The sequence below is a fragment of the Ursus arctos genome, unplaced genomic scaffold (assembly GCF_023065955.2).
Source record: "Ursus arctos isolate Adak ecotype North America unplaced genomic scaffold, UrsArc2.0 scaffold_6, whole genome shotgun sequence".
Classification (NCBI taxonomy): Eukaryota; Metazoa; Chordata; class Mammalia; order Carnivora; family Ursidae; genus Ursus; species Ursus arctos.
In genome coordinates, this window is record NW_026623078.1 from 54,983,816 (window position 1) to 54,996,274 (window position 12,459).

General features: G+C 43.2%; 1 protein-coding gene across 3 annotated transcripts in view; it reads right to left on the bottom strand.

The window, feature by feature from the left end:
• Positions 1-12,459, bottom strand: part of DPYS (dihydropyrimidinase) — a 78,312-nt gene that overhangs the window by 9,407 nt on the left and 56,446 nt on the right. For all 3 annotated transcript variants that reach the window (XM_026495586.4, XM_026495585.4, XM_026495587.4), the window contains exon 8: positions 2,797-3,004. In XM_026495586.4, coding sequence (XP_026351371.2) covers positions 2,797-3,004 — 208 coding nt within the window. The remainder of the gene's footprint in view (positions 1-2,796; positions 3,005-12,459) is intronic.

Consider the following 12,459-nt stretch of genomic DNA (forward strand, 5'->3'; position numbering starts at 1 on the left):
GTGCCTAGCAGATAGTAAATGCTCAGAACAACACATGACAATAACCACAACAACTATCACTGTTATTGCAAAAACAATAATGCACCTGAATGCCTTAAAAGTTGGTCACGCCAGAAGAAAATACTAAGACGCTAAAATAACTCACAAAAGTGAGAGTGAACTCTTGAAAAAGGAAGTTGACATGAATTTTGCCAATAAAACATTAAATGATCATTTGGAAAGGAGAACTGATGAAACCAGTTATTTGGTGATCTCTGCTGCCTCAAACATTTTTTCTAGAAGAGGAAGATTTAGGGAAGGTCAGCCATTTAAATACAGTTTATCAGGCTTCCCCCATTTAGTCTAGCGCCCCTGCTGGCGAGGAACTGGAACTGACGCCAGGAGCAGCCCCTTCTCGAATCCACTTCAAGTGTCACCTAACCTATCACTCAGTTCTGTTGTAGAAACAGATTTCCTAAGCCTCTCCCTCTGGGCTCATCCCTTGGATTACTGCTGCAGCTTCATGAATGAATTAGCTGCTAGCAATGCCTCCAATTCAGATTATTTTTTGAGAGACTATTGTTTTTCACACCGAATGCTGAATCATTTATCTCCCATGAACTCATTTAACTCAGTCTTTATGATCTCCAGTATCATTTACTACTCATGTGTACAGTTTTTGGAGTCAAATAAGCAGAGTTTGTGTTTTGGTCCTGCCATATACTAGTTGTGTGACCTGGATCCGTGTCTTAATCTATCTTCTTTCTTTCTTTCTTTCTTTCTTTCTTTCTTTCTTTCTTTCCTTCTTTCTTTCTTTCTTTCTTTCTTTCTTTCTTTCTTTCTTTCTTTCTTCTCTTTCTTTCTTTCTTTCTTTCTTTCTTTCTTTCTTTCTTTCTTTCTTGATTTTATGTATTTATTTGTCAGAGAGAGAGTGCACAAGCAGGGGGAACGGTAGGCAGAGGGAGAAACAGGCTCCCTGCTGAGTAAGGAGCCCCATGTGGGACTCAATCCCAGGGGATCATGATCTGAGCTGAAGGCAGACTCTTAACCTATAAAATGGGCAAAATAATACTTCCTTCCCTCACAGAGCCGCTCCGATGACAGCACCCATGCCCTGACTTGCATTCAGTTAGCAGTCAGTAAGTATTGCTGTTAGCTATCACATAAATGGTCAGAAACACACAGGATTCTTCTAGTCACTATCTACCTGCCACCTGTCAGCGTCAATACTTACAAATTAACCCTAGCAAAATGAACTGCAATCTTAAACACTTTGACTGAAATGGAGTATATAAAGAATTATAGCATCCTGAGAATTTAAAGCATTCTGGAGAGTTTGTTACTTAATTAAAGCTTTAGGAAGTGTTAACAACAACAACAAACGGGACGAATCTTGTATCATGGACTCTGAGAATCCACAAGTAAAAATTTCTCACAAGGTATAAGAAGAAAAATCAAACAGACTACAAGATCCAAATGGAATGCACTGAAAAACAGCCAGAGAACTTGGGAAAAACAGAAGTATATTTTAAAATGGAAAGAAGAAAGAGAAGTCTTGGAACTAACCCCAGGGTTTCAAACTCTACTGTCTCTGTGGCCAGATGAGGAGCATAGCAAGTGAAGCCTGCTGAGTGAGAATCAGAAAGGCAGCCTTGGAAGGTCTCGGCCATCCAGTCCTGGCCTACTGTCCCCACGTGGGACGCAGGGCACAGATTGCCTCCACCCACCCCAAATCCAGCAATTTATATGGCTTTAATCTGAAATGTTCTGACACGTTAGTGTACTTAGTGAGATGAATTTTCAAAACACAGGGTTAAGTAAACAAAGGTGTAAAAGCCCAAGATATATTAAGAGCAAATATCTCTTTTATAATAACATTTATTACAAACAAAGTCTTGGGGGAACTTCGTTATGGATTTAGTCATCAAAAGAGGAAAGCAAAGAGACAAAACTAACATTTGGCCCCTACTATGGGCGTTGTATTTAAAACTCGCATTTGAGTCCTACAATTTGTTAAGAAGGAACTGTCATTCTCTAGATGAGGCAACGGAGCCCAAGGATGAGAGATCTTGCTCTTGGCCCAGAGCTAGGAAATGGAAGGGCAAGGTAGAATTCATATTTAGATCTACCTGAACCCCAAACTCCGCCATTGCTCTCATGGCCAGTAGAATGAACCTTCACACATTCAACTATAAGGAGCAGAATTTTTGAGGAGCCATTCATTGCTAAGCTCTGAACTCCACCTCTATTTCTGCACGGAGACCACACCTCCCACAGCTGCTCCCAAACAGTGACAGCATGCCATGTAGCCGGTTGACAGGAGACTTGGCTCGAGGGCTGCCCCAAGGCCTTGCTCAATCTAGCTTACACTATATGGTAGACTAGCGTGCTCCCACTCCTTTTTCTCTCTTCTTCACCAGGGTAGACTTGAATTGCAGTCTGTAGGCTCTCCCAGCCTTTTCTGGCTCCCTCCCATCTTTTCACACAGGGGTTTCCCCTAATAAAAACATATGTGTCTGCCTCCTGGAAGCCACTGACTAACTCAATTGTCCAAAGTCCCCAGAGACTTTGAACTTGCCTGGGGAAACCTGACTTGGTCATGAGGAAACCCTCCATAGACACACCAATCTGCAAGGGAAAACGCATCCATCCAATAATGATTTTTCTTTGAAAACTGGTATTTTTCTGGAACCTCTCCCATCAATCCTGACATTCGGAGAATGTGTTAAATCGAGCATATGTGCCAACATCACCACCAACATTCAGGAACAAGTGACAGTCCAGCCCCTGGTCACAGTCCACTTCTGCACAACTCACCTGGTCCCGCTGCTTGATCCGTTTGTAAATATACTCAGCAAACGGTTTGCGAGGAATAAATTTCCCATCTCCTGCCGTGACACTGAAGACTCCAGCTTCATACACCACTTTGCCTCTGGAAATAGTCACGAGGGGCACCCCATGGCAAACCATACCCTCGAAGATGTTGAAGTTAACAGCCTGATGATGAGTTTTTGCCGAAATAGTCCTGTTTGTAAAAACAAAGACCCTCCAGATCATCACCAGCTCATCGGACAAATATAAGATATTAAAAGAACGACTTTAGAAGAAAATTTAGCAACTCTATTAAGCCATATTAAGCTTTATCATTTGAACAAGTGACTTTAAGAATAGAACATAGCATTAACATTTCATTACAAAGTAATTACATTTTCTGAGAGAAAAACCCAATAGATCACTTCTTATGGTGATTAATGAGGATGAAGTGGGTGAAAGGAAGGTTTTGTCTTTCACGTTTAGATTTTTAAATTAATTTTTACAACACGTATGAGTCTGATGAACACACTGACCCAGTACCCAGCTCTACAGAATTTTATCTTTCTGCAGATGCATGTCAGGTTTTTCATCACCTCTCCCCAAATCCCATTCCTGTCCCTCCCTTCCCAGAGATTTGCTAATTGGTAGTTATCAAATTGAATTTGGTAGTTATCAAGGAAAACTATATCTTGAATTTCTTTCCCTTGTCTGAGGCAAAACTGAAAATTTGAGGATAATAAAATAACAAAACACACTGGAATATAATCTCTTAGCAGGATCTATGTCATCCGTTTGCATATGCATCGTCAGTCTCAGTAGTTTATTAATACTTTCGATCTTACACAGTGTGATCGATGACTTCCAGGCTAGATACTTGGAAATGTTGGAGGTCTTCTTGCCCTAAATCTCATTTAGTGGAAAGGGGTGGAGGGGAAGTGATCTGGCAGCTGTGAATAATATGAGCATAATCTGAATTCTGGTAGAAGTTTCCGCAAGCCCTCTCAGGAATGGATTGAAGAGAAGTACTTTGCTAAAAACCCCAAGGCTGAGTCTAAGTCAAAGGAACAACAGCCCAAAGCTCCCTCAACCCTCATCCGGAAGGATGGAGCTGGGACATTCAGAGCTTCTGTGTGCTGTCATCCTAGAAATGAATGAGACAATGCTGGCCTTGATCTTGGGCCCAGAACCCTACAGCCAACTACCTACTTGGTTTCCAACCCTCATGTGTCCAAACAGAATTCTTGATTTTTAATGCCTCCCACAACTCCCCACTCGAGTTTGTTCCTCCCGTGAGTTCCCCAACTTTGTAAATTGTACCACTCTCTACTTTTCCACAACCCCCCTGCCATCAAGCTATCATCAAGCCTGTTGGTTCTATCAACAAAGTAATAATAATAATAATAATAATAATAATAATAATAATAATAAAAAATCCCAAACCTGCCCACTTCTGTGGCTCTCCATCGTTCCCGAGTCCATGCCACCATCATCTGTCATCTGAGTGACCCCAACACCTCTTATTGGCCTCTTTGTTTCCCCTCTTATCTTCTACACTCCTCACCACTGTCCACAAAGAGAAGCCTTAGGAACCAGAACCAACTTAATGATACAAAGAAAAGTTGTAAAGGGGCACCTGGGTGGTGCAGTTGGTTAAGCACCTGACTCTTGGTTTTGGCTCAGGTCATGATTTCAGGGTCGTGAGATCGAGCCCCACATCGGGCTTCGTGCTCAACGAAGAGTCTGCTTAAGACTCTCTCTCCCTCCCTCTGCCCCGCCCCACCCCAAATAAATAAATACATCTTAAAAACACAACAAAGAAAAGTTGAAAAGATCAAATGAATCAGAGGTAGGTACAAATACAGTAACAATAATTTCAAACACTAAGGAGGAGGGAAGGCTACTGATCGAATAGTAAGTAATGTCACTAAAGTAGGAAAATGAATAAAATATTTAAAGGGTTACTAAGAATAGAATGAGTTACGACGAGCTAGGAGTTGGTGATGAGAGATACAAACTCAAAGAAAATAAATCTAAGGAACAATACAGAGGAGCTTCAGACTTACAGGTTAGAGTGAGTTTTTACGCCCCCCCCCCCCCCAGTCTCTTTCTGATACTTCCGTAGTCTGGGCTGCTGTTTTCCTACCCGTAACAGTTACACTGATGGCAGAAACTCTTGGGCTTGTTTTGTAAAATGTGACATACACATGACTGGGTGGACGCATCAGTAAGGCCGCAAGAGAGGGAAAATAAAATGCATACAGATCCCCGCTGAAGCGCTTACTAAATACAAGAACGGGAGGCAAATAAGGGGAAACCCTAAACCATAAAATTCTATTTTTCCTGATGGGGAGTTAAGAATTACCGACGCTCTTAGGGAAATGATCTACCAGAAGAAATAAGCTCTGTACACCAAGACTGTCATCACGATAACTATTCAAAATCCGAAGCATAATAATCTTCTAGTGACTATTCAATGGAATATTGGGCATCTATGCAAGACTAGAATCATGAATATGCTGGGGAAGCAAAGAAAACTAAAATTGCATAATAATACCCAGAAAAACATTATATACGTAGTATGTATATTATATCTACAAGGAAAATACATATGCGGGCGGACAAAGACAAAAGGAAAAATGCACAGTAAAGTGTTTTTGTGGGCTAGGAAGAAATGAATATGCAAAAAGACCCAGATAAGAAAGCTAAAGGTCTGTGACAGCAAAAATGTTAAATCGGATTTCTCCGCCTCAGCCAAATAAAGGTCATGACCTTGACTTTCTCAGCCTTGGGGTTCCAAGAGAGAGAAGACAATTAGGCAACATCTAAGTGACTCTTTATAATAAGGCATTATGTAAATGAAGTCCAATTAGCACAAAATGTAAATTCCAGGCAATATCACCAGCAGCAAAAGGAATGCGTTCTTCGTTCTTCGCACTTCCCCGTTGGGCTCCTCCACCAACCCTTGCCTTCCAGCCCGGCTGCCATCCTCCAGTTCTATGGGAGCTTCCGCACTTCTGGATCTTGGTGTATGAACTTCAGTAACTTTCACACTCTGGATCTTGGTGCATGGAGTTTTCTTCACTCCAGATCCCTCCTCCTGGCTCCCATCCACTTTCCCTAAGACCCCACTCAAGAGTCCAGGAGCCATGTTCATGACATCTTAATAAAGCTGGGGGACAAAGAGAATACTGGCCCTGAGAAGCTGACCTCAATGGCCCTCTTTCTTCCGTGGTTGAGCACTATTTGAATGCTAAGTCATCTACCGATCGCTTGCCGAGGGCCTCTTTTCCTACCTGGTGCACGCTTTAAAACTGAGGCCATGTTGTCTCATCCCCTGCACACAGTAGGTGCTTAATAAATATGTAAGAGATGAACAAAAAGAATCGTATGATTTTCCTTCTGTGTGTTTTATTTCCTGCCTCCACTGTCCTCTAGGATGTGACTGTGTTTTGGAAATAGAGCACTAAATTTAACAAGAGGTAAACATCTAACCCCAGAGTTCCGTTGTATACATTTCTGGTGAGCTGTACAAGCTCGTTACGAATACCGACATACATAAATACAAAAGTAAATTGTTATAATTATCATTCTTAATTGCACCTCATCAAGTTATATGAAATGCTTGCTCATCAATACCTGGCAATAGTTAGCAATGCCGACGTGATCAACACTAATAAGCACACGGGTGAGTATTATTACCCCGGATCCCCGCTGATAACGCTGCAACGGAGCTGTGTGAGAGCCTGTCCAAGGATCACGCCGTCTGATAATGAATGAACCTCTGAGAGGTCAGAATAACTTTCACTTGAGAATCCTGGTATATTTGTAATCCTGCCATAGAAGGTTAAAAAAAATTGTGGTACGTTTCAATATTTAATTGTTTTAAAGAAAAAGAGAATGCAATAGCATCGCGAGATTTCTAACATTATGACAAAATGTATTTAAAATCTGTTCATTACTAGTGCAGTGTGGGAAATGGGGTCCATTAATGGAATGAACACAAGTTCAGAGTCGCATAACTGCCTTTGTAAGGGTACCTGTTGTTCCTCTGAACGCGCTCCCCGCAAGGCGGAGGCCTTCTGTTAAGGCAAAAGCCGAGAATACGCTTTCCCACCCTCCCTTGCAGCTGGGGCCCAGTTATGGGATCTGGCCTCCTCCAAAGTAGTGCCCTCGCGCCAGCCTTTGCATGGCAAGCTGGTGACTCGGGAGGCAGGTATCACAGGAATCCACGTCGGCTAGGATGGAGAAGGGTAAATCCTGCTTTTAGGGCCAGCTGCGACAGAAGGTCAGCAGCAGGGTCCAACCTTGCTTCGTGAAGCCATGCACGGTAACTGTGCCCAGGGGCAGCACTGGGCTCTCCGTTGCTCTGGGGTAGGCCAAGGGCATTGGTCCTGGCTGTAGAGCCTATCAGCCTGTTCTCTGGTCCTTCTGGAGATTCTCTGAGCCCCGCAGTGTCCTTTAACACAGTTCCCTTTTGTTTAACTGCCTGGAGTTTCTTTTGGTTGCAGCTAAGAACCTTGCGTGATAAAATCTTTTTCTTTCAATATTTGCAATGTGTCTCTGGGACTTGAAGAAAAATATTTTGTAATAACCTCAAAAGTATAAAATTGAGGGTTTCCTTGAGCATGAAGCCTGAGCCCAACGGCCCTTCAGTCCTGTCCAGTGACAGGTCCTGAGCAGAAGGGAGCACGAAGCACTGTCTCTTCACTCTCTGCCTCAGGCCACTGTCATGCAGGACATAGGAGTGGGCCCATCCTACTCAGAACTTCATGGAAAAATAATGAAACATCCCCCAGGTTTTCATAGTTGCTTACAGGGGCTCCCTCGGATGCAGCACAGGCCCGGGTATGAAAGACAAGGTCAGACTCATATAACCTCCCCCGCAGAGCTGGTGGGCCCCACGTCACCTGTGAGCCGGCAGCGCTTTGAACACTGAGAGACCGTTTGGGAAGAAAGCAAGAATGCACCTACCCAGACTCTGACTAAAAGAGAGTGAGTTAACGGACTCATACGTCATTGTCGTAACGTTCAGCAACACTGTGAGATACACTGGAGCACGTGTCATGGAGCTTGGCGGTGCATTTTGGTTCTGAAATGGGCCACACACATAGTTCCATCCTGAGAAACGCAAGGTAGCAAGCACTGTAGTTTTGTCCCTTGGCTTTCATGCTCCCTTCCTCTGGTGTCAGCACCGCAATTTTTCTTTAAGACCTTTCTCTCCCCCTGTTGGAGAGAATTTGGTAAGACAGGCATGGTACCCTGTTCTTACCTAGCCAAGGGGTGGGCAATTGCCTTTTGTTTCCCAGCAATCTGAATCACTGGCAGAGTGAAAAAACAAAATTAAAAGTGATTGGCAGGTGCACTCCTGAATGCAAACCAATTCCTGCGGCAGGCGGACCCGGGCTCCATCCTTCCCAAGCCTGCAGCACTGACCGTTCCTTTGGTCAGTGAGCTCCCCAGAGCCATCCCGTAGAGTGTGTTTTTTGCTTAAGGGAGAACAAGTTGGTTACTCTTGTTTGCAACCAAAGACCCTGACTGATAGAGCCTTTGTCCCTTGGAGAGTAATTCCCTTAATGAGGAGCCCATGGATAATAACTCTGAGGCAAAGTTCAAAAGTTCTGTGATTCAAAAGGAACCTAGAAGCTACGTGCAACCAAATGTGTCTGCAAACAGAGGCAAAGGTGGGGCGATGCTCTGATTCCAGTTGTAAGCCGGACCCAAGAGCTGAGAGAGTCATCACCAAATCTTTTTCAAATTTAACAGTATGCAAGCTAGCTCAGGAGAGTAGCATTTTGGAGATCTCCTCTCTCGAATGGCTGGGCTGTTGTCCTTTTCGGGGGTGACAGGAAGGATAGGAATTATCAAAGCCTTCCCAGGGGCTAAGGGAGGCTGGGATGGCCGGGCCACTGCCTCTTCATTAGCAGATTCACAGGAAGGGTGTTCTCAGTGGTCACTCTGCCCCAAGGGAAAAGCTGCTCTTTGTCAAGCTCGCTTTGAGCCTGTATCAAAGGGCACGTCTCTGCAGAGGGGCGTCAAGGTTGTCTTCCCGAGTCCCAATTATACACATCTCCAAGGCTCAAGCTGAGAGGGCAGCGAAGCCCTGAAGATAACATTAAGCTATTTTCCAGCTTAGTCAATAACTTTGATACCACTCACATCACAGCTGTGGAGAAACATTCTGTCCCTTTGCAAAGAGCTTTCTATCAAAGAGCCGTGTGCTCTCCTAGATGAGAAAGTCACCAAAGCAAAGCCTGCAGGGGACTGCAACCCCGCCTCTGTGCACTGGGGGAGAACACTGTGCAGGGCAAGAGCATTTCTGAGAGCAGCGTGCGTCTTCTTGACCCCAGAGCAATGACTTGTCTCGGTACTTAGTTCTATTTTCTCCAGCTCAGCCACTTTGTCCATGGCATGGACAGGTTGCCATGAGAACCCAAAAAAGTTTTTAAAAATCATGTCAGGTCTGTTAGTGGCTTCTTTAAACCTATACCTCATCTCTCCACACTGTGTTCTGGACACCTTATCTACTCACAGGAAAGAATCATCACCATTCTGTGGAGTAGGGGCTAGTATTACTCCCACGCAATAAACGGAGATGAGACACAAAGAGGCTTATAACTCACCCCACATTGCACAGTTCCTGTAGGTCAGGGGAGATAAGAAGCTGGAGTCTGAACCCCTGGTCAATGCTGCCCTTGAACGCTGCATGGGAAGCCACCAGGACAGCATTCAGTCAACGAAAGGACTCTTCATCAACCAGAAAACAAATGGGAAGCAGCTCATTCCCTACTTCCTGATGTTTCTTAGTTTGTTTTCTATTTAGCAGCAAGGGATTTAGCGTGCTGTTACAAATTTCTTAGACCAGAATTGACCGGTCATTCTCAATATGATCATGATGGAAGGTATTTTTTTTTTTTTGACATGGGTTCCAACTGTCTATTTCAAACTACCTCTTCTGTCAATTTCTGGGACCTGACAAGTTCTATAAATGGGGGGCACAGCAGCCACATCTCTGGAAATGCTAAACGGTGTTACCTCAAGAACATTGTCATTATTAAGCAAAATTGCTGCTCACTGCAGCCATCAATCTTCAATCCTCTCTTCAGACTTTTCCACCTGCCTCCCACGGAAGAGAAAATGGGAACTGCTTCAGCCACGTTATTAAATCTAAATTGGACAATAACTTGGAACTCTATTGGCGCTCAATGCATGACAAGACATTTAATGCAGGTTCATAAAAATGCTCCCCAACATTGACTTAAAGAAATAAAAGGTAACCCTGCTATTTTGTCTTTGAAGTTATATCATACAGGTCACGAATGGTGGTGTCGATCATGGTTAGAGAAAGTGAATTTAACAGTTGACCTTGGAGGTCGGTGTCATTCCTTCACCTCCCATGCCTCACACAGCACTGAGAAAATAGAAAGCATTTTATATACATATTTGTTTATCTGAAAATAACTTATTAGTAAATGTCTACATTATTACCTAACATAAATATTTCATGTTCTATATACTAGTTTTCAGAAAGTGGGGAACTAAAAATGATTTAGTGTCTTAAAGGAACAGGAACTGAATGTGAATCAGCAAAAGCTAGCATGATTCTAGGATGTATGTCCTATGAATATTGAGCAGATAAGTGCATATAGGTGAGGTATGATTATTAGCTTGTACCAGGCAAGGCTGTTGGCCTAACATATTGGTTGGAGTTAAAAACAACTTTCTGGGGTGGTGTGTGGACTTGTCATTACCTTGTCCCCATGTTGGGAAGTTGCCTCACCCTTGGCTGATGACATTGTTTGACAGACTACGTATGGGAACTCGGGCAAAAACAAGACGTCAGTTCTCTATGCGGGAATACATGGGCTAAGTTTCACATGATATCCTTTCTGAAAAGTCAGAGTAGGACAGGTACTTGGCATGTTCAGCTGTAATGCTATATTTTAGGGAGAGAAAGGAAGGCCTGGAATATAAAGGGAAGACTGTTGAGTTCTTTAAGGGGATAGAAAAGAGAAGGATGGGTACCAGAAATGAATGGGGGACTTCTAACTTACTCTTTTTTTTGAAAGGAAGATGACCTATTTTCCCTCCATCCCTACTGAGGGGAATAAAAAGAGGTAGTAAGCATAAACACTGGCAGATGAAATGGAGTTTGACACTGGAAAATCACTGCTTGACAACTGAGAGGTGTGTTAGTGGAGGAGAGAGGCAAAGGCTGTGGCCAGGTGAGAGCGCCGGATGCAGGCTGCCCGAGAACTGGGTGACGCCCACAATGCTGGAAAGAATTCCTTCCACCTGCGATCCAGGGAAGGGAAGCCTGGCCTCCAGAATTCCCAGGAAGGTGATGAGGCAAGCGTCATGTCACATGATTCTGTTCCTGAGTCATTTCAACGGGGGGCTCTCAGAAATTCCAAAATCACTGAAAACATTTACTCATAATAACCATAACAAATATTTATGGAGTCTTTACTCTGTGATAGGCATTGACAGCATTATCTTCTTCAATCTTCACAGGAAGCCTGGGATGTTGGTATATTATTATTATCCCTATTTTATGGATGAAAAAACTGAAGCGGGAAGCGTTTAAATTGCTTAGGACACAGCTCAAGTGTGGCAAAGCCAGATCTTGAGCTTAGGTCTCTGAGTTCAAAGGCTTCCCTTTAATGATGAAAAGCAGCTCATTTTAATTACAATGCTGGGTCAACAAGCTCTTTCAGAAGTTGCCTGAGAGGATTAGTAAATAACTATGCAAAGAACATATACCAGCACTGTGCTTCTCAATTTCTGCTGGGCTAGCAAGTTTCACCTAACCTTGACTGCTCAAGGACCATCATTCACCTTTGAATTGATGGAGCTACTTATGATCCAACCGTCTAAATGGAATTTCTTTAGAATGTTCTAGACTTGAATGGTATTCAGTTGCGAATAACAAAGTAATCTTTTCCATCATTTCTTGATCCACTGCCTAAAGACTGTGCTGTGAAGAAACACGGACCAGGAGCTGGTGAAGTTCCAAAGGCTTCCTCAGTGTCCATGTGTGAACTGGAGGTCCAGAATGTCCATCAGAGACACAATGTTCAGTGAGAGGAATCTTAATCTCCAAAACTCTAAATCAGAGGTTGGAAAACTATAGCTTGCAGGTCAAATCAGATCTACAGCATGTTTTTGTAAATAAAGTTTTATTGGCACACAGACTTGTACATTCCTTTGTGTATGATCTATGGCTGCTTTTGTACTACAATGGCAGAGTTGAGTGGTAGCAACAGAAATCCTACAGCCCATAAAGCTTAAAATATTTACTATCTGGTCCTTTACAGAAGGAGTTTTCGGACTCCTGCTCTAAACACCTCCTGTGACAATAACAACAAAATAAAAACAAAACAAAAACAAAAACACCAGGCCCTTGGGAGACTTGGGAGACCTAAAACCTTGACAAGGGAGAGAGCTGCAAAAAGAAAAAAGAAAAGGCCAGGAGAGAAAGAGAAAGAGAGAAGGAGGGGTAAAAACAAAAACAAAGAAATAATAAAAAGAGTGCAAAGGAAGGCAAGAAAGATGACCAAAAAGTTGTGGGGCACAGGGACACCACTGCCCATCCCAGCAAGTTCCAGATTTCATCACTGCCCACAAAGCATCTGCTATATTCCAGGTACTTCCACGTGCATCATCTCA